Genomic DNA, 22,802 nt, shown 5'->3' with positions numbered 1-22,802 from the left:
AAACCTGATCTGGAGGGTAAAACCTCTGATCTGGAGGGTAAAACCTCATCTGGAGGGTAAAACCTCTGATCTGGAGAGTAAAACCTCGAGGTCTGGAGGGTAAAACATCGAGGTCTGGAGGGTAAAACCTCTGATCTGGAGGGTAAAACCTCTGATCTGGAGGGTAAAACCTCTGATCTGGAGGGTAGAACCTCTGATCTGGAGGGTAAAACCTCTGATCTGGAGGTAAAACCTCTGATCTGGAGGGTAGAACCTCTGATCTGGAGATCTGGAGGGTAAAACCTCTGATCTGGAGGGTAAAACCTCTGATCTGGAGGTAAAACCTCTGATCTGGAGGGTAAAACCTCTGATCTGGAGGTAAAACCTCTGATCTGGAGGGTAAAACCTCGAGGTCTGGAGGGTAAAACCTCGAGGTCTGGAGGGTAAAACCTCTGATCTGGAGGGTTAAACCTCTGATCTGGAGGGTAAAATCTGATCTGGAGGATAAAACCTCTGATCTGGAGGGTAAAACCTCTGATCTGGAGGGTAAAACATCGAGGTCTGGAGGGTAAAACCTGATCTGGAGGGTAAAACCTCTGATCTGGAGGGTACAACCTCTGATCTGGAGGGTAAAACCTCTGATCTGGAGGGTAAAACCTCATCTGGAGGGTAAAACCTCATCTGGAGGGTAAAACCTCTGATCTAGAGGGTAAAACCTCTCATCTAGAGGGTAAAACCTCTGATCTGGAGGGTAAAACCTGATCTGGAGGGTAAAACCTCTGATCTGGAGGGTAACACCTCTCATCTGGAGGGTAAAAACCTCTGATCTCGAGGGTAAAACCTCTGATCTGGAGGGTAAAACCTGATCTGGAGGGTAAAACCTCTGATCTGGAGGGTAAAACCTCTCATCTAGAGGGTAAAACCTCTGATCTGGAGGGTAAAACCTCTGATCTGAAGGGTAAAACCTTTGATCCGGAGGCACAAATGACCGAGGCTTCCTCCTTTTGTAAACAAACTCGGCGAGGCGATCTGCCACATTCGCCGCCGCTGCTGCTGCGTCTTGTGTAAGTCTAACATTTTATATATATATACACACACGTACAACAACTATGGTCTCTTCTACATTAACATACGCAATGCCGTCAAGGTGTAAGCTCTAGTAGTGATCACAATAGTGGTAGTTTAGCGTGATTAAAGGTGTTTAGAGTGCGTGGTTTAGCCCCGCGTCTCGGACGTTTCTATTTGACGTGGTGCGTCGCTAAACAATTCGACACTTTGAGGGAGACACAGACCACGACGAAGTGTTCTACTACATCGCAACAAGTCTGCCTTCACGTTTAATTGTCAAGACCCGGTCAGTGTGTGCGTGTGTGTTGCGAGTGGTGTATTCATATTCTTGGTTCTTTCGGTTAAGGTCACGTAGAAGGGAAATAATAAAAGAATAAAACAATAAAATGCTTACGACGTTTCGATTGCAACACAGGAAATCATCATCATCATCGTCGGGTGTGAAAACCACAGCAAGAATAAAAACAACAGTTGTGGTAAATGCTGATCAATGTGGAGCAGATCAAGTGGTTGTAATGGTTGTGATCGCTGCCATGGTAATCGATGGTATAATCAATAACGCTCACTAATATCGCAGTACAGTATTCCAGTTTAGTGGACGGTCGACGGCAAGCCAGGACACTTTGACCCCCTAAATGCTTCACCAAACTTTAATTGAAAGTCAGGTTCCAGTTGTGAAGTCAGGTTCCTGTGGTGAAGTCAGGTTCCAGTGGTGAAGTCAGGTTCCAGTTGTGAAGTCAGGTTCCTGTGGTGAAGTCAGGTTCCTGTGGTGAAGTCAGGTTCCTGTGGTGATGTCAGGTTCCTGTGGTGAAGTCAGGTTCCAGTTGTGAAGTCAGGTTCCTGTGGTGAAGTCAGGTTCCTGTGGTGAAGTCAGGTTCCTGTGGTGAAGTCAGGTTCCAGTGGTGAAGTCAGGTTCTAGTGGTGAAGTCAGGTTCCTGTGGTGAAGTCAGGTTCCTGTGGTGAAGTCAGGTTCCTGTGGTGAAGTCAGGTTCCAGTGGTGAAGTCAGGTTCTAGTGGTGAAGTCAGGTTCTAGTGGTGAAGTCAGGTTCCAGTGGTGAAGTCAGGTTCCTGTGGTGAAGTCAGGTTCCTGTGGTGAAGTCAGGTTCCAGTGGTGAAGTCAGGTTGCTGTGGTGAAGTCAGGTTCCAGTGGTGAAGTCAGGTTCCAGTGGTGAAGTCAGGTTCTAGTGGTGAAGTCAGGTTCCAGTGGGGAAGTCAGGTTCCAGTGGTGAAGTCAGGTTCTAGTGGTGAAGTCAGGTTCCAGTGGTGAAGTCAGGTTCTAGTGGTGAAGTCAGGTTCTAGTGGTGAAGTCAGGTTCCAGTGGTGAAGTCAGGTTCCAGTGGTGAAGTCAGGTTCCAGTGGTGAAGTCAGGTTCCAGTGGTGAAGTCAGGTTCTAGTGGTGAAGTCAGGTTCCAGTGGTGAAGTCAGGTTCCAGTGGTGAAGTCAGGTTCTAGTGGTGAAGTCAGGTTCCAGTGGTGAAGTCAGGTTCTAGTGGTGAAGTCAGGTTCCAGTGGTGAAGTCAGGTTCCAGTGGTGAAGTCAGGTTCTAGTGGTGAAGTCAGGTTCCAGTGGTGAAGTCAGGTTCCAGTGGTGAAGTCAGGTTCTAGTGGTGAAGTCAGGTTCCAGTGGTGAAGTCAGGTTCCAGTGGTGAAGTCAGGTTCTAGTGGTGAAGTCAGGTTCCAGTGGTGAAGTCAGGTTCTAGTGGTGAAGTCAGGTTCCAGTGGTGAAGTCAGGTTCCAGTGGTGAAGTCAGGTTCCAGTGGTGAAGTCAGGTTCTAGTGGTGAAATCAGGTTCTAGTGGTTAAGTGTGTTCAAGCTATCCGATACGGGGCACAGAGAGAGATTGATATCCAGCAGCGGATTTAAACAAAGGCGGGTTCATTGCACTGTTACCAGCGGTTGTGGTTTAGAAGCAGGCTATAACATGCAATACATCAGAGGGGGTATATTACACTGGGTGATTGATCATCGTCTTTAAACAAATGCGAACATTGCACCGGCAAATATGTAATTTTACAATGCGGCTATTTGTATTTGGGCACTGTTAATTCATGGCAATAAACTTAATTTGGAGCTTTCGTGACTGCAGGAATTATTCTTTGGTTCTTTCGGTAAAGTCACGTATTAAGATAAAATAATAAATTAAAATAAATACTAGCATACGACGTTTCGATTGCAACACAAGCAATCATCATCAGGTATAAATTAAATAGAAACACAAATCTAGTATACTTAGAAATGTAATGTAATACAACAGAGAGTCGGATAACATAACAGCAGACAGCTTATATGTCTGTCTATGTTTCTGGTTCTGTGTTTAATCTCTCTCTCAAATTTAGCATTCTCAGGAAGAACGTAATCAACCAGATAGGAGCCTGATAACAGGGCAATGATGGTTGAAAAATAGGCCTCGCCTTATTTATGGCTTTTGACGTGGCTGGCTGTCTTTGAAAATGTCAATGCCAACATGGTACTGTGTACGGTATAAACATTGGTACGTTGCTGTCCGTTTGTAATGTTACATTTTGAAAATAAATAGTTCATCCTGCTTGTCATTCGCCTTTTCATTTCACACTTTTGATCCCGCTGAGCATTCAACGATTGTATTTCCCTTGCAGATTTTATCTCCAATCTTGCCCCCTTCAATTAATTATTTTCGCCATTATAACCACCTCGTCTACAGAGCTGAAACATTTCCACAGATTCATTCCACCTTTGTACCCTTCATCATGGCCCGAACCCATTCTGGAACTAAGGTGAAAAATCACACAGCAGCAGCAAACTGCAGCTCCCTTTGATGCTGTTAATCCTGCATAATGCACATGCATATGTAGTACTAATCACATTCCTGCATTTCCCATATCCTCTCCCTTTGATGCTGTTAATCCTGCATAATGCACATGCATATGTAGTACTAATCACATTCCTGCATTTCCCATAAATATGCTAAATTCATCTTGATATGCAAACTCCTTTGTCAAGGCGCCCAGCTTATATATATGCTCCAAGCTCGTGTGCTGTTTCATTCAGACTCTGTCGCCTCGACGGACCTGGTTTTCACCTGAGGACGGCTGCTTGCGTTGTGGCCGAAACGTCGTGAGAATTATTTTATTGTGTTTTATTTTTATTATTTTATTACTTCCCTTCTACGTGACTTTACCGAAAGAACCAAGAAGAAGAAGTGGCTTCATATTTCTATAGCTTTATACTGCTTTTAAACGTGTATAGCTGAAGGGTCCTAACAACGCCATATGTGTGCACAATTAAGGACATGTGTTACTCCTGCCAAACAGTCAATATTGCCATTCGGGGCCGTCCATAAATGACGTCACGCACCTGGGGGGGGGGGGGGGTCAGACATTTGTGACGATGTGTGACGAGGGGGTTTGAGAGATGTGACGTCACATCAAAATGCGCAACTTTAAGTAAATATAGACAACACGTTTTACTTACATCATGGGACCTCCTTTGCCAGTACCAAAATATACTAATAGGGGTTTTCCCCTTTTTTCTGGCAACAAAAAACTGACACCTTTTGCAAGGAATCATGCTTACATTAACCACAATACTTGCAGTGAAATGCAAACAAAAAACAATACTCTGATATCTTCTTGGTTCTTTCGGTAAAGCCACGTAGAAGGACAATTATAAAAATAAAACATAATAAAATAATTCTCACGACGTTTCGGCCACAACGCAAGCAGCCGTCCTCAGGTGGAGAACAGATCTGTCAAGTAGACAGAGTCTGTCTACCTTACCGAAAGAACCAAGAAGATGAACCCCTGCAGTCACGAAAGCTTTAAATCGAAATACTCTGATAATTTATGCATTGTCCGCCTTTTGGCGTCATCTGGTCGAACACCATATGAGACTAGGCTCTAAAGATAGCTGTCTCTGGTGTGGACCAATCAGTTTCAAAGACAATGCATACATTACCAGAGTATTGTTTTTTGTTTGCATTTGACTGCAAGTATTGCGGTTAATGTAGACATGATTCCTTGCAAAAGGTGTCAGTTTTTGTTGCCAGAAAAAAAGGGGAAACCCCTATTAGTACGTTCTACTTAATTAAATATACTTTTTAATAAATGTTTTCTCCTACAACATCAGAGTGCAGCGCCACATTATTACGCACTACAATGACAATAGTTTAAAGCGATTTGAAGCATGTTTTTTTTTTTGGGGGGGGGGGGGGGGCAGAGCTTTGTGACGTCATATTTGAGGGGGGGGGGGTCTGACTTTTTGTGACGCCGTGTGACGTTGGGGGGGGGGGTCAAAAATCGTCCAAAATCGCGTGACGTCATTTATGGACGTCTCCTTCATGCACCATTAATGTACACGGTTAATACTGTATGTCATTGCGGCAGTGCATCGTTCCAAGTTATTTTGTTAATGCCTTTGAGTGTCAGAGCGTTTGCAACGCTTGTATAGCTAGTACATGACAATGCGTTTTTAGAACGGAGATCCAGTTGCCGCTATATTTGGACCAATTTATTCATCTGCCACCGTATGCTTCACATTCTTATCGTGCTCATCTTTCTGAACGGCATAAAAGGTTCTGAATGTAAGTTTTCAATGTATTTGATGTAATATTTTCAGTGCCTTAAAGGTGCAGCAAAATATGAATATTGACCCAATTTGCTTCTAAAGCAGAGTTATAAAGCATGTGCCCGTGTTTAAATCAGTTTGCCCTCTGTTATTTGTGCATGGTGTAACTCTCATTTATATACATATACTTGACCTTATTATGCAAGCTCAATATTTGCTATCCAGACTAAGCACCATAGTGAACGATTGCAAATTAAAGTGTTCATCTATAATTGTTGGTGAAATTAAATATTATAGGTGTTATCGCTGATATATTTGAATATTCAATGACACACACATTTACATATTCATATCAGAAATAGATTATATGCATTTGACACAACCACGCTGAGAGAGAGAGAGCGAAAAGAGTATTGCCGATTTAAAGATTTCGTGACTGCAGGGATTAATCTTCTTGGTTCTTTCGGTAAAGTCACGTAAAAGGTAAATAATAAAATAATAAAAATTAAACATAATAAAATAATTCTCACGACGTTTCGGCCACAACGCAAGCAGCTGTCCTCAGGTGAAGAACAGGTCTGTCGGGAAGACAGCGTCTGAAGACCTGTTCTTCACCCGAGGACGGCTGCTTGCGTTGTGCCCGAAACGTCGTGAGAATTATTGTATTATGTTTCTTTATTATTATTTTATTATTTCCCTTCTACGTGACTTTTACCGAAAGAACCAAGAAGAAGAAGAGTATTGCCCATAACTAATAGTGTTTTAAACGCGCAGATGATGGATGCTGTATAGTGCCGCCACCACCACCAAGCACCACGTCGGCTGGGCCAGCATGGCGAGGGTGTCTCCGCTGTTGGAGCAGGAGCTGTCCGTGCTGCTGAGGGGCCAGGCGGTCCCCTACACGCAGAGCGACGTGTCGCCCCCCCAGGGCGCTCCTACCGACGCCGTCGCCCTGCGCACCAACGTCTGCTACATCATTGCTGCCGTTATCCTCAACGACAAGGTGCGCAACGGCGTACGGTTGCCAAGAGCACGGTGACATTGAACAATGGTGACAAGTGTTCTCATGTTCGAATGTGAGCCGAGTGACAGAGAGTGGGGTGAGCTTGACTCATGTTGCCACATGTCTGGGTTACACCTGGACAGTTCTAGAATTTAGCTGGTTTTTTTCAACGTTGCATAAGTTATGCAATCCGGTAGAATACGATATCCTCATGCGGGCCATGTATGTATGATGTTGAACTTCTTTCGCACCGTATGTAGCCGACCGTGCTCATCAGAGGTGTGGGGAAGGACAACAAACTAAACACGAAAAGCTGTTTTAAAGAAAGAATTTTCAATCTAGATTCAAAAGTACATAGCTCCAGTGGCTCATTATATCTGAAGGAAGAGCATTCCAGACAGCCGCACAAGCGCATCTGAAAGCGCGCGATGCGGTAACCGTCTTTACCCGATGGCTAGCAAAAATCTGTTGCGAGGATGACCGGAGTTTGCGTCATGGTTTATGCTCCTTGACGAGATCAGCAGGGCCATGAAAGTTATTTCACCATACTTCACCATGCTGGTTAGTGTGGGTTGGTGAAGGTAGTGGGGGGGGGGGTGTACAAAACAGCAATGCAATTTTCTGCGCTGCAAGCCAGGTACGTTCGATCCATGATCACGTGCCCGCCTCATTTCAGAACGAGGTGCTGCTGACCCAGGAGGCGAAGCCGAGCTGTCGAGGTCGGTGGTACCTCCCGGCAGGCCGCCTCGAGCGGAGGGAGAGCCTGGTGCAAGGCTTGCAGCGTGAGGTGCGTGAGGAGACCGGACTCGAGTGCGAACCCTACACTCTGCTCAGGGTGGAGGAGAGCGGCCCGCGATGGGTCCGCTTTGTGTTCCTGGCCACGGTCACAGGTGAGTACGCACGGACACCCCGTTCACAGTCTAACTGAGGGCATCTTATAAGACAGGCCTGTTCTCCTGTAACGCGGTTGTTGCGTTCCTGAAGAACACCACGTTAGGGAAAAAAAATTAGTTGTTCTATATATATAAAAGGGAAATTTGTGAATGTCTGTGTCTGTTCAAAATGTTTCGCGTACTTCCCGACATGCAACAAACTTGAAATTTGCCATGTGGGTACTTTCCAGACTGTACACCATGCAGACATTATAAAAATAGACTTTTGTATTTTTCTTGGGGGGGGGGGGGGGGGGGCGCAATAATGGATATATTTTGCATGCAAGTGAGTGGTGACGTCACATCTCTGTCATGTTACCCGCATGCGGCAGCGTGACACAGTGTGCCTGCTGACGTCACGCACCCCCCCCCCCCAACTCTCCGCGTAGGCCGTGTACCCCGCACAAATGCGCGGCTGGGGAGGGGGGGAAATAGGTAACAAACTTTTAATTTGCCACGTGGCTACCTCCCATACTGTACACAATGTAAAAAAATACTTTTGTATTTTGTGGAAGGGGGGGGGAAATGTCCATGAAGTGTGTGGCGAGAATCGATATCTGGTGAGCGTTTGTGATATCGATTTAACGGGAATAGCCCGATTCTAAAGAAATCTACAACCTTCGATTCCTTTGCGCGATCTAAAGATTCGAATCTTGGCGTGCGAGCGTAAGTTTTTTTCCCACTGTGCGTTGGGTTTTATTTTAATTCTTATTAATGAGGTAATGATCAAAGTTTTTTTTTCATTTGTATATGTTATGTTTTTAAGTTTTGAGAAGTTTCTCAATATATTTTCCCCCCGGGCAACACCGGGTGCTTCCCGCTAGTAATATATAATATAGGGTAAAGCGTTAGTCCGTGCTAACACGTGAGATGCGTATGCAGGCTGCACTAAGATTGAGGCATGTGGGTAGCATCTCGAAGCATCCAGCAGCATCCCGCCTTGTGCAATGCTACGCCAAGGCAGCCGTACCACCGCTTATTCCTACTCGCTCAACGTAGTTATGTTAGCTGAATTGCGTTATATCCAGTTCGCTTACGCATTATAAAAACATTTTATTGGTTTCTTTCGGTAAAGTCACGTAGAAGGGAAATAATAGAAGAATACAAATTAAACATAATAAAATTTAATTCTCACGACGTTTCGGCCACAACGCAAGCAGCCGTCCTCAGGTGAAGAACAGGTCTGTCGGAAAGACAGCGTCTGTCGGAAAGACAGCGTCTGACGCTGTCTTTCCGACAGACCTGTTCTTCACCTGCGGACGGCTGCTTGCGTTGTGGCCGAAACGTCGTGAGAATTAAATTTTATTATGTTTTATTTTTATTATTTTATTATTTCCCTTCTACGTGACTTCACCGAAAGAACCAAGAAGATGAATCCCTGCAGTCACGAAAGCTTTAAATCGAAATATAAAAACATTGTTCCCGAATACATTAATCGCATTATAGCCAAATCGCGTTATGAAAACACGCGTTCTAGGAGAACAGACCCTACTTGATACTTGATGCACATATGGGAAATTAAACCCTCTCTAGTCAGTGTAGGAGTGCGGTGACCCAGAACAGACCATGGAACATTTACTAAAATACGAAGGAGGCATCATCACGGCGATACACGCTGCTACTCCTGACGCAATTATTTGGCTCAACCAACTCAACATGGTGAAGTTTGGTAGAATAACTTTCATGGCCCTGCTGATCTCATCAAGAAGCATAAACCATCACGCAAACTCCGGTCGTCCTCGCAACAGATTTTTGCTAGCCATCGAACAAACACGGTTACCGCATCGCACGCTTTCAGATGCGCTTGTGCGGCTGTCTGGAATGCTCTTCCTTGAGATATAATAAGCCACCGGAGCTATGTACTTTTGAATCTAGATTGAAAAGTAATTCATTTATAACCGCTTTCTGTGTTTAGTTTATTGTCCTTTCCTCTGTATCTCCGATAAGCACGGTTGGCTAGGTACGTTGCGAAAGAAGGGAAACATACATACACGTACAACATTGGCTTCATATCCCCCGATCGAGGGACTGACACGCGAGATACGTCTGTTGCATTGCAGGCGGCAAATTGAAAACGGAGGCAGAAGCAGACGAAGAGTCTCTGCAGGCGTGTTGGTGGGACCGCGTGTGCCCGCTGCCCCTGCGTGGGCGCGACATGCTGGGGCTGGTGGGTGCCGCCGTGGCCTATGCCAGGCTGCCACGACACCCCCACGCCCTACCCAGTGAGCTGCCTTGCCCAGTTGTGTGCCTGCGCGCCACCATGGTGTGGTGGCCACCTCGGTAAGGGTTTCAAGTCGTCGCTTCAGGAATGGGAGCTACTGCCTGTCGTTTGAATGCTGTCTGTTTTGCCTGATCCTTGCAAGGGTTTGTGTGTTTGTGTGCGGGGAATGGTTGTGCAGTGGGCGGTGCACTGCGACAAAAAAACCAGCAAACCTTATTTTTGATTCCCTGCCATGGCGAGTGATAACTGAACTTGTTCTGGACCTCTCCTTGGTTGACACAGCTTTAAATGTGTATCCGATGCAGTGTACAAACTTTACAAAGGCAATCCCCTCAATGCATCACGCTGGCATTGATAGATGCTCGTTAACAGCACTTGCCCCATCGCTCTTTTTGTACATTCGTGGGACCCTTGTCTTCGTGTGTGAGTAGGGAGTGGGGGACATTGGTGTGTTTGTTCGTGCTGTGTGCAATTGTAGCAACCTTGGTTTGTTATTTGTCTTTGGACAAATACCTCGTATGGCCCTACAGGCACAGTGTGATTTAATTTAATATTTTACTATTAGGCCAGAAGCAATTCCAAGCATTCCTATGCATTCTAAATGTTTTCTCACTCAAAAAACAGACTTGTTCACATCTAGTTTATGCCAGAGTTAGAGTATGAAAACAAAATCACTGTTGGTACTATCACTTCCTGCTCCGGGACAACCTTTATACACATAAAGCTTAAAAATTCTGTGGATACTTAAACATTGAATTGAGTAATTAACTTAAGTTAATGTTACATTCTGAAAAAACACACGAATGCTACTTGGTGACATATGTTTGATTTCCAGGCCAAGGAAATATCAGTGGCAAGTGTTGCCCGAACCTGTCTTGCGAACTTCCTTGGTTACGCGAACATCAGCACTCGAGAGACAAAGCTGGTCAGGAATGGGGTGCTAGCTACACCAACCCTTGTTCTTCAATGCCAGTCATAGATGTTGACAAACACAACTTCTGCAGCCTGTATGGCTTAACGGAGGATACTTTGTTTTGTTTTAACCAGTTACCCAATGCTTTTAACCTATAACACCTGGGTCTGTCCTGATCGCTTCTGCCAGCAATATCTTGCCATTTCACGTGGTTTTTGCGTGCACATACTCTAGCACAAGCATCACGGTAAGTTCACCGTCGCTCAGTGTATAATGTCTGTTCTTGTGTGTGCGGTATGTTTTTGCAGCATTGAAGAGGGTATGGTGTATGTACTGGGATGTGGTGACCAGGAAGTAGATCCACACCTGCCCGTGACGGTCTGTGGGTTATCACAAGCAGAAGCCTCCTCCAGCATCCAGACAGCAATTACCAGGCAAGACAATATCAAAATGTGTCCCCATGTGATGCAGTTGCCTACTAAACTATTTTATTTTGCAGGTAAAGCCCACTTAGCCATGAACTCTTTTTTTAGAGGTGACCTGGCCACGCATGATAGCGGTTTATCATGTGGGAATTTATAGTAGCCACCAAATAATGTAATTGCATGTTTCTAAATATTGAAGGCATAACTGGCGGACCTGAAGAAAAATCCACGCGATCACGGGCAGAGGGAGTAGGGTCGGAATCAAACCCACGACCTCCTGCGTACTAGGCGAGGATGATACAATCTCACCACCATATTTAGATGCTCTATATGTATAAATGAAAATTGCATTGTATTGTATATCACAAATAAGCATATGTTAGTGTATATCTCTGTAGGAAGTTCTGAGCCTTTGGTTGAAATTCAGATACTTTACTAAGTGGCATAACCTCACAAATCATTACTCTTTATTATTATCGTAATTTACCTGGATGGCTTTTACAGCGATACCAGTCGGCATGCTGTTTTACATGCGACAGTTTATTTCTTTACAAGGAATCATTAGTGTATTAAACTTCTTACTTTCTTATTATTTAATCAAACTTTATCTGTGTTCAAATGAGCAATTGGTCTTGAGCCATTGGCGGAACATTCCACATTCACATGGCAGGGGCCATTACCCTACCAGTTTGCCACGAAGTATTGCCTGTTTTTATCGAACTCCCCACAGAGTTGGTAGGCTTAATCAACCTCCAGCTGACATTTGAATCCCTGTCCTTCTTTTGGTGAGCCGAGTGCCCCATCCGGAAATGTGATTCGGTCAGATAGTATGTGAGTGAGTAGCACTTGGCGAACAGCACGTGGTATAACTATCCTGGAGGTTTTCGCCATTCTGCCGTTCAGAGCTCTGATGTATTTTCAGGTCCTACCGTGTGTATGTATGTATGTTGAACTTCTTTCGTATCATACATAGCCAACCGATCGAACCCACGACATCATGTATAACAGGTGAGGTAGTTAATATCTTGCCACCGTGGCACCATGAGTAGCAGCGTCTCTGAAGGAGACAAGGACACAAAGATCCCCCATGTAGCCTTAACCAGGCTGCTGGGGCAGGTGATGGTGGAGGAGGCCTTCATCCAGTAGTCGAGTGACGATACCTGACGATGATGGAGGCTTGGGGAGGCTTACATCCAGCAGTGGAGTGACCATAGCTGATGATGATGATGATGGTGGCGCTGATGAGGAATCACTGAGATGACGCTGAGGGAAGGGAATCGAACCCGTGTTGTTCGCCGCGAAGTCCAACGTTTCGCTGCACACGCTGGGAGCTTCTCAGGCACTGAATTCGTCGGAGAGCTCAACGTGTTAAATGCCGCCTGTGTCCGTGTTGTCTTAACCAGGCTGCTCCAGAAGGTATGGCCCAGCCCCCCCAAGATTCACGCCCGAATGTTGGGGCTGCTGGGGATACAGCACTTGGCAGGAAGTGGGGTGGACGGTGGTGCTGATGGGATCTGCTTCAACATCCTGATCACAATCAGTCCCACAAAGCCATTGGTGAGTTTGTTTTACTTGAGTTCATTATACTCCTCGGAGAGCTACAGGTGGTAATGTATTAACATAGAATGCATTTGAATGCTGTCGTTTTTGCAACAGTTTGCACACTTGGTGTCCAGAAGTTGTCCGTTCAAGTTACTCAAATTACGCCCCCCCCTCCCCCCTTGCCTCTGTTCACCCAGCAGTATAAATGAATTCAGCACAGTCGATTGGCAGGTTACATGTAGTGGGGTGAAGTATGGGTCCTTCCACCTCTTCCAAGATGTCTGGCCAGCGTGGAATAGTAGACCAAGATACCCTGCAGAAGGGCTCTCTAGAGCTTCCTCTCAGGGAGGCCCTTCTGTCAGCAGTGATGTGGGCAAGCAATTGCTGGGCTGCTCCTTTACCTATTATTGTATTGTGAATTAGGTACAGTTTTTACATTTTGCAGCTTTTGCGGTCAAGGTGCAGATTATGTTTCATTCATGGTAGCGTAATGGTTTTCACATTCTCCAGTCTTCTACCTTGAGTTTAACCTAGCCATATCTCATGGCACGAAAATGCCACAACACTGACGTTCATTTGTTTCGCGAATGCACGATGAGGATGTCCGTGAGTTTGAATCGAAAATGATGCATGCAATCTTCACGCAGGCGAGTGAAGATGGTAGCACTTGCCCTGCGGACACGCCAGGAACGGACGGTGGCTGCGAGCTTCCAGTGGTAAAGGAGCCCAGCTTCTGCTGGCACAAGGTAGAAGGAGAAGATATCAAAAAAGAACTTGTGTCAAGAATTGACGCAAAAGCCCTCATCCCCATTAACTGATGCTCCACTGTACAGCTGAGCCGAGAGCCATGCTGGGGCCATGCCAGGGTCGTGCCGAGCCAGCCCAGTGCAGCTCTAGAGACGCAAAGTTGTGTTTTCCACTGGACGCAATAAACTGGTCAAGTCGCGTATAGATGACACGGTGACGCTGTGTCCTCACAGAGCACCGACTGACATCACACGCTATGGAACGCATCGTTAGCCCCTTTCCCTGGCTCTCCTTGGCCTCGAGCCAGATTCAGATGTCACGTGGGCCACGGTTTCACGGTTTGGTTCCAGCAAGATATGGTAAATATCCAGTGGGGAAAAAAACACCTCGTACTGTATAGGCTCCGGTGTTGGCTTGGCCCAAATGGCTTGAGAATTCACTTGAGTGTTGGGCAAGCTCGACATTTGAAAAGCATGACTTAGTTTACACTTGTGCTTAGAGTTCAGGAACATTACACGAATGGGGTTACCAAAGGTAGTTTGCATATTATTTATTTCAGCTTGTAATAATGATTACTGTTAATTGTAATGTACCGATTTGAAGCTTTCGTGACTTGCAGGAATTCATATTCTTGGTTCTTCCGGTGATGATTGCTCGTGTTGCAATGGAAACGTCGTGAGAATGTTATTGTTTTATTTTTTATTATTTTATTATTTCCCCTTTCTACGTGACTTTACCGAAAGAAGCAAGAATATGTAATGTACCGGTTGATTACTTTTTAGGATTGCTTTTATTTAAAACATTTAATTACTTTAATCGACGATTCAATATGCTAATTGGAGTGGAAACACATCATGTAACTGGGAAGCAAATGTAGTTCGTGTAGTGATGCCTTAGGTGAGTTGAATATGACATATCATTCTAATCATGTCATATCATAGTTAAAACAAATATTTAGTCATCTAAATGTTAACAGACGACTTGGATGATCCGCAGATGTAAATACCACATACTGTACTCCTGCACATTATAAATCTAATTTGCGTATTGACACATGTAAATTTTCATCAAGTTTTTGACAACCATTTGCTGATAGCTCCATTACCAACAATGGGGGAGATGTAGGTTTCATCAGGATGTAAACCTACCCCATTTGTATTTGCTTCAACGAGCTGTCAGAGCTGGGCGATTCTTTCAGGAATCGCATTCCATTCGTACAATTCCACCCTGGGTTGTGTCTGCGATTCTTCTATGGGCGATGCCGACTCTACAATCTCGCGTTGAGTTGAAGGAAGATGGCAGCACTTGCTCGAGTCCCATTCGATTGGGACTCGATTGGGACTCGATAGCGGGAGGTGCCGGTGGTAGTTCTGGTCTCGGCAGTAATCCCGGCGGTTTCCCCCAGTACCAAGCCTGCTGGTATAATCCGCGATCACCATTGAAGCAGTTGAACATTACATAATAACAACACTAGTCAACAAAAAAAATACATTTTTTTCTGGCCTGGACTTTTGCAGCTGTTTTAGACTAATTTCAGGGTGCTGATTCCAAGTCTGATCTCAGATTTGCTCTATCACATCTCATTTTTATGCTATCGGCGTACCCCATTTTCATTGATTTTACCGGAAATTAACTCTGTCACTTGTGATTGCAAGTTGTTGCGAGTCAGTGACTGCTTTAGTGTTAAAATATGGTGCTGTATTTTTAGGATAGTGTGTTTATAATATCATTTTATGTAGATATCCACATTTATTTAATATTTTTCTTCTGCAGCTTTTATTGAAAATGCAATATTTGATTTCTCAAAAACCTGATGTGATAGACAAAAACTGATTCCAGATTTGGAATCAGCACCCCAAAATTACCTTAAAACCGTTGGAATACCTTATGCCAGAAAAAGTGTTTTGACCAGTGTAATCGATATTTTATAAAGCGCCTATTATATTGAAACTTCTCAAAGTAAAGGTTAAAATTCAATGGAAATGCAACAAAAGCTAATAATTATGACTGCACTCGTAATATAGAGAGAATAAAGAAGAAACTAATGAAGGCCAACAATAATTTTTCAATTTACAGTATTATGGTGAAATATCATCAAACTACAGGCTGTTCAGCTGCACGTTTCAATGGCGATTATCATCAATATGGGCTGGCTGGAACCTGGGTTGATACGAGCTGGGTGGCATAAGCCAGAATTACCATTTAATCATGACAGAGGCATCGGAGCCGATGCGTGCCGCACCCTGGCTCCGTGAAGCCCGGCTTCTCTACGATGCCACGATTCTGCGAGGAATTGTGTACGACTGTAGCAATGGAATCGTGCTTTCAGCCTAGCTATCATGAGAATCTCTTAGCATCTGTCATCAGTGCAATTGTAAAAGCTCTGTCTCCGTGAAATATTTGACTGCTTCAACCTTGAGTTTGTCGTGCGGGATGTGAATGCCGTTTCGCTTGAGTGAGTCGCTGGCACATAAGGGGCTATTGTTCAAGTACTCCCCTGGGTGAGTGCCTTACACGACTGCCCTTGAGCAGGAAAGGTGAAGCTGATGCAGGGTACGCACCGACGAGTGTGTTGCGCTCGCGCTTAGGCAGGAGTTTTCTAACTTTGAAAACATTCCAAATGAAACGAAAAATGAAGGGAAAGCAGGTTGGTTAAACTATTTGTTAAATTTTAGATCCGTTTGTTAGACCAGTTTACAGTCAAACACCAACTATCCCTGGTTTCATTGTACAGGGCAGGGTTGCCCCCCCATCCACTATAGTACAATAAAGCTGGGACATACCACGGGAAGAAGAACATCTCAATATCAGAAGACTGGATGATTACATGTAAAATGTATTGTCTTGAGTGTGTGGTGTATTATTATTACTATTATGTTGAAACACCAGACACAAACGGTGTTAATGTCTCAGGCGGACAGATTTCCCAGCACAGCTGCTGCCTCCAAGCGGGAGGAGAATTCTGGGAAAACCAGGACAGGTGGCAACGCTTGTCTATTTGTAGCTACCCCCCCCCCCCCCCCCATTGATTTATAATGATCCTTGTACTTCTCAACAGCTAAGTGAATGCTGTGAAAGTCTTGCCACCGCGTCTTGCAGAGGGGAGCGTTAAACGATGCAATGAGGGCGTGTAGATTTTATTCGTTATTTGAATGGGGTATCTATAAATGGATCGCGGTGCAGTTGAGCTGAATTGTAATGCATATATTGGTCTTTCTCCACTTTGTTGTTTTTAGTAGTGTACATGAGGGCTTTTATGTGGTGTGTAGAATGCAAATGTAATGTTATTACATAGCTCCAAAAGTGAAGGAGGGTTAGATCGTTCTCAATAGTGCTTTGTTACAATTTTATCATCTTTTGTGGGGAAAACTAAAACCAATCTTGAAAAGTTTACAGCAATTATGCTTTGCTTAGGTTGTGTTTGTTTGGCATTTTATAGGAAATGGGGACGCACATCGTAAACAATGCTGTATGTTTAGAAACGATGCTCAATGAGTTTTACGACTGAGGTGCAGGATGTTGCTTGTTTCGGGGATTGCACAGTGCTGAATGAGACAGGCAACGTCTCTGAGTGGAGTGATGCGGTACTGTTATTAATACTTGCTGGAAGATGGGCAGGGGGGGGGTAGACTGTGGCTCGTCAGCCGCATGTGGCTCCTGGGCAGCTTCACATGTGGCTGGACAGAGACGCGGCTGAGGTGTCAACTTTCACCGCACACGCTATTGTGCCAGTTCGGTTGGTGAGATTTTTTTTTTTTGCACATACGGCTAACCTATTTCCACCCAAAGATTTGCTGGATGCGGTTTGAATTCGCCGGCAAGTGGCTCCGGAGCCGCGTGCGGTTCTTTAAGGACCGTCTCGTGTTCACGTGTATAGCGGGCCTCTTGAAATATTGAGTTTTTTTTTTATACCCAATTCGAAAAAAAAAACTCTTCTTGTTATTTCGGTAGCGGCACCCCTGGGCTACGCGGTAGGATGTGGGAACACGTATGTACTGTTTACGCTACTCGGTCGCCAGCTGTATTCTGCGGTGTGTTGCGACGCGGTTTTTTGCTTTGTGCGCCCTTTTTTTTTGGAACGCATCTACCGCGTGAAGTGAGGGAAACCCGTAACTTCATTTGAAACAGGAAAAATCTGCCAGCGGCGCCAGACGTGGGTACTCCGGAGGGGCGCTGCCGCATATTTCGATAACCTCAAGTACCACCGCCAACCATTGCGGGAGAACTGGCCCTGTTACCCCACCTCCCACGTGACCATCCACATGGTACCCATGCTGAGCACGTGCGCCCTCAGGTTACCGTCCGTGACTTGCATTGCAGAGAAGCTTCTGAGCGTGCTTGGCAAGAGCACCTTGTTTTTTGTGTCTTGTGACTTGGACGTACGAAGAGTTTGGTTTTTGGCTCGGGAGGATCGGGACGTTTGTTCACCTTGTGCTGTGGCTGTAATGTTATGGCTGTAAAACGGCAGTTTTTAAATATTGGGGACATTTTTAAGTCTTTAAAATGGTTTGCACAAGTCAATTGTCGTGTACGAATGTAAAATATAGCTAACTTTACAAATATTTTTTTTGAAAGCAAACTGTTTGCCCCATCCACGAAACCTGTTTTATCAATGGCTATTTACCTGGTAGCATATAAGTAATTTAAAATACCTTCTGGGATGGCATTGTAAATCAAAGGTGTGTGACTGGAAATGTGCTCTATGGATAATCCCGTGGTGAAATACTAAGCACACTGCGTTTGCAGTCCAGAGGCAGCTGGTTCGATTCGATCTCATGGCACAGCAGTGGAAACAATGGGACACGTTTCTTAACCCCCCCCCCCCCTTACTATTTCCCTACTGGGTCTGAGATGTTATCTCCCTCGCCTGGTATGTAGGAGGTCGTGGGTTCGATCCCGACCCTGACGCCTGTATATTTGGAGTTTGCGTGTCTCTCTCCCCGTGGACGCGTGGATTTTTATCCGGGTCCTCCGGTTTTTCCCTCCACTTTTAGAAATATAAGTTTAGAGTATTTGGCTGATATAAATTTCCAAATGATAATCCACTTCGTTGAGCTATAATTTGTGACCAGCTCGCTTCTGAAAAAGTGCTATATATCTCAATGGGCCTTACCTGGTAAAATAATAGCAGTAAATGAGTTAACCGCAGTCGATGAGCAGGTAGTGTGTGGTGGGCTAGAGTGTGGGTGCTTCCACCTCTTTCAAGACGTGGGAGAGTAGGCAAAAATACCCTCTAGAAGGACTCTCTAGAGCTCCTAGTGGAGTTCTTTCCATTAACAGTGGGTTCAGCAAGTAATTGCAGTGCTGTACCTTTATCTTTACTGCACTTTACAACGGCAGCCTCACCGCCCGAGAAAAGTGAGTGCTCATGTAAGCATCGGACAACACTCGCCACTGACCTGAGCCAGTGGCGGAAATTCCGTTTTCCTCTGGCAGGAATCGTACAGAGGACAACTGCTGTCGACTTCTCGCTAAGTGGTGCAGCCTCCCCAGTTGATGCTCAATGTACCAACCCCTGGGGGGGTGATGGGCTGAGCCTACCCAGGTAGGAAATTGAGCTTGTAATATAATTTTAGCCAGTGGCATTGTCAAGAAAAACATATGGTACAGGTTGTGAAAGTTACATGTACTTGAATTACAACGTGTTAAAACAAAAACTATTTTGTATTCATCAACTATGTTGCAATAGAATGCCTAACTTTTGGCACTTTCACTCTTTGCACACTCCTGCATATACTTATGTTTGTTGCAGGTGTTGTCTAATTTTGCCATAAGGACATATTAAGCACGGTTTATTGTGTTGCTGTAATTCTGTAGTTTATTTTCGATGCACATATTTAAGCTACCGTGATGCAGAAGGGTAAGCTCGTTAGATTTGCACACCCAGAGGGTCTGAACCCTGAGGTTTGACTCTTCGTCAGTGTTGTTGAAACACTTGAGCGGCTGTTGATTTTTCTATGCATCTGCAGTAGGGTACACTGCAGCCAATGTTATTGGGAATCACTTCTGGTTTGGAAAGTTGTCCTGTGGGGAGACTGGACCCTGCCATGGGAGTGTGGAATTTCCCCCACTAAGGAACTGCCCGCAGTTATGAGCAAGTTGCTTGATTGTTTGGGAAACAGTTTGACCTTTTATTAATCCGACTTTCAAAATACGGGGCATAGTTACGCAGTAATGTGATGTCATATTAAGTAACTTCACTTTTGAAGTTACGTCCATACTTTTATGCCAAAAGTGCCATCGCATGCCTCCTTTTGCTTTTAATCGGCAAATGTATATTACTTGTTCACGTAAAAATAATATCATTAAGTTATTTCATGATAAAAAAAATGATCACATTCCATGCATACACATAACTTTATTAAATGTTATTCAAAAGTAAATAAAAAAAATGCGACAACCAAGTTTTGGCCCAAAAAACTAAAATATCAGAAAATCTGACTTCTGAAAAAATTCAATTCTGAAACGCATGCCGAAGTGGGTAACATCACCTCTTCCAACTCATCTGGCCAGCATGGACATGAGGTGGGCATCGTCTCCCTCCGTATACTCAGGTGTGAGCAACATTGGACGTACAAGGCGCTCTCTCATCTGTTGGTGGTCCACATTTCCATCACGTAGGCCAGTCTCACCATAACGACGATTGCTGACTTCTGTGGTGTACTTTTTTTTGGTATCGATCCCAGAGGTATGATAGGTTGTGTCGAAATCCCTGTCGTTTCGCTTTGTAATTTGTATCCGTATTTATGCCCTTTAATACAAAGAGTTACGTGTTGACACCACCACCACATTTATTTTGGCCAATCACAAACCTGCTTGGCTCGCTACCACGTGGCTATTGTAACACAATATCTTGCACATTTACATGTGAAGTTGCAATTCAAAAACATTTTGCTTTGAAGCATGCTTGAAAAATGTTTAAACTTTTTTTGTCATAAGAATTGTGTTATTACTGTAGTGAAGATGACTGGCTGTCTGCGCTGTCTAATATTGGTGCCACGAACATCCCCTGGGTTTTTAATTGCTGTCCGAGGTTGTGATTTTTTAATCGTCTCAGCTTCGTCAACAATGCTGTATGCAATAAAACAAAATCACGTCTGAATTTGCAATTGATGTAGCAGAAGCCTTTCAGTCACAGTGGCAGGACCCCTGTGCAGGTCAGGCTCGTAGATAGATCTGAAAAGGGAATCAACATCATATGTTGCGTCTAACTTTCTCGCCAAGGAGATGTCGCTTGGCTGTAAAAAGGGATCTAGAATAACCAACATTAGTTGAGTAAATGGAATGTGGTTGGTGAAACATGGCATGTTGGGATTAATAAGGCGAGGATTGTTTTTGTGTCGATGCAACATGACAGGACCAATATGGGAACCGGCACTACACAAATGACACTCAATAAAGTTCATGCAAGTTGATTGTGCTGGTATTTGTTCAATACATTTTAATTGCTAATTCTGATTGTTTCCATAACATCATTAACATCAGTTTGCGTGGGTCAGTGAATGAACCAACGTGCTTCTAAGAAGATTGTGGGGTTATTTTTTTTACACTGTCACTTTAGAATTTAGAGCAATGTTTAGGCCACAATCATGGCAGAGACCTTTCGCATCAAGTTATATTTTATGACGAGTTAACAACATATGCGCGAGAGGTAACTCAGCAATTATAGCGAACCCGCCGACTTGAGGTTGATTACCAACCATAGCTAATATTGGTGGCGAGCAAGCAATATCTTAACCAGTCCTGTTCCTACCCCTCCTTCACCAACCCACATTGAGTGTTGTGGTGAAGTATGGTCAAAGAACCCCCGGTACCGAAACACCATGGGGAGGCCTTCATCCAGCAGTGGGTTGATAAAGTGCTGTCACGTAAATGTTATAAACAGCGCATGAAACTTAAAAGATCGCTTTACATGACGTCAATCTGCTAAGATGGTGTATAAGAAATTACGAGTTAAATTTTTTTGGGGGAACATTTTCTTTTTTGCCAGTCCTGTCTTCTGCATGTGGAGTTTCGGTTACAGTAAGAAAAAACGGTAACGATGTGGTGGGGATGGTACCCGAAGACACTTCCTGTTTAGTCGATGAATATTTAGAAAATTGGGGTGACACATCATTAAATAAAACTGCATTTTGTATGCAACAGCTATACAGAATCGTACATGTGTTTTTTTGCTTGCAAATAGACTGTAGATTTGTTAAACGGAGTTAATTGAGACGATCCAATGAGATTTTTCAGTCAAATGACAGTCGAGATAATTGACCATGTCCACGCAACGATGAAAACGAGGCCAATATATGGATCACTGGCTACACAGAACATTCCCCAAGGGCTCAAACTATGTACACTTTGCAAGTCTGGGTGGCAAGAAATGTCACTGCATTCACATTTGTCCCATTGGCTTTCTGCCAGCAAACACATTCCTGCTGAGGGAGCTGGTAGGAACATTGGGTTGCTCGGTCAATGGCCAGGGTCAACGGCGGCGTGGTGTATTCCGCAAATATGCCCGACTGTGAGGACGGGCACAAGCCGGCGTGAGTAGGTTAAACGTTGAGTTTTATAAGGGCACCACGGGGTGACCAGCCCCTCCCCACCCAGCCCCTCTACACCCTCCCCACCCAGCCCCTCTACACCCTCCCCACCCAGCCCCTCTACACCCTCCCCACCCAGCCCCTCTACACCCTCCCCACCCAGCCCCTCTACACCCTCCCCACCCAGCCCCTCTACACCCTCCCCACCCAGCCCCTCTACACCCTCCCCACCCAGCCCCTCTACACCCTCCCCACCCAGCCCCTCTACACCCTCCCCACCCAGCCCCTCTACACCCTCCCCACCCAGCCCCTCCACGCCCTCCCCACCCAGCCCCTCTACACCCTCCCCACCCAGCCCCTCTACACCCTCCCCACCCAGCCCCTCTACACCCTCCCCACCCAGCTCCTCTACACCCTCCCCACCCAGCTCCTCTACACCCTCCCCACCCAGCCCCTCTACACCCTCCCCACCCAGCCCCTCCACACCCTCCCCACCCAGCCCCTCCACACCCTCCCCACCCTCCCCACCCAGCCCCTCCCTCCCTGCACGACGGACACAATAATCCCCTGTGGGCTGGTGTAACCAGGAGGTTCCTACCAGTATAACACATGCTTTGGCCAATGTGTGTAAGCGAGCAGTGATGAATTTTATCTCTGGATTCGAGCTCACAGCACTAATAAAAACTGCATGTCCGTTCCAAAGAGCCTTGCAATCCGTCGTGTTAGACAATAAAGCCAATGTCCCAGTCAGCTTGTCTGAAGCTCAAGTTGGAATGACTGAGCAATGCCTGAGTATAACAATAACAGTATCAGAAGATGACATGCAGCAGATTGTTGCCGATTACAATTAAAGGTCGAAGGAAACGTTAAAACGTATGTATTTAATGTTTCACAAAGGAAC

The 22,802-nt window shown here is 45.1% G+C and overlaps 1 protein-coding gene across 1 annotated transcript; it reads left to right on the top strand.

The window, feature by feature from the left end:
• The first annotated feature begins 950 nt into the window (after positions 1 to 950).
• NUDT18 (nudix hydrolase 18) lies at positions 951 to 20,785 on the top strand. Its single transcript, XM_061578676.1, has 7 exons — positions 951 to 1,043; positions 6,362 to 6,590; positions 7,267 to 7,480; positions 9,583 to 9,802; positions 10,965 to 11,090; positions 12,485 to 12,638; positions 13,271 to 20,785. The coding sequence occupies exons 2-7, from the start codon at positions 6,369 to 6,371 to the stop codon at positions 13,439 to 13,441; spliced, it is 1,107 nt and encodes a 368-aa protein (XP_061434660.1). The 5' UTR covers positions 951 to 1,043; positions 6,362 to 6,368; the 3' UTR covers positions 13,442 to 20,785.
• Positions 20,786 to 22,802: the final 2,017 nt, after the last annotated feature.

This window comes from Lethenteron reissneri, chromosome 8 (genome assembly GCF_015708825.2).
Source record: "Lethenteron reissneri isolate LAM-NWPU_2019-01 chromosome 8, ASM1570882v1, whole genome shotgun sequence".
NCBI classification, from domain to species: Eukaryota; Metazoa; Chordata; class Hyperoartia; order Petromyzontiformes; family Petromyzontidae; genus Lethenteron; species Lethenteron reissneri.
The sequence above is the reverse complement of the archived record's forward strand: the minus strand, read 5'-3'. Positions and strand labels throughout refer to the sequence as shown.

What these genes read in the sequence shown, in the direction of transcription:
- NUDT18 (XM_061578676.1), top strand. Translation starts at nt 6,369, where the DNA reads ATGCTGTATAGTGCCGCCACCACCACCAAGCACCACGTCGGCTGGGCC. An exon ending in ATGGTGTGGTGGCCACCTCG is followed by an intron (nt 9,803 to 10,964) that starts GTAAGGGTTTCA and finishes ATGTTTTTGCAG; the next exon opens with CATTGAAGAGGGTATGGTGT. An exon ending in ATCCAGACAGCAATTACCAG is followed by an intron (nt 11,091 to 12,484) that starts GCAAGACAATAT and finishes TGTCTTAACCAG; the next exon opens with GCTGCTCCAGAAGGTATGGC.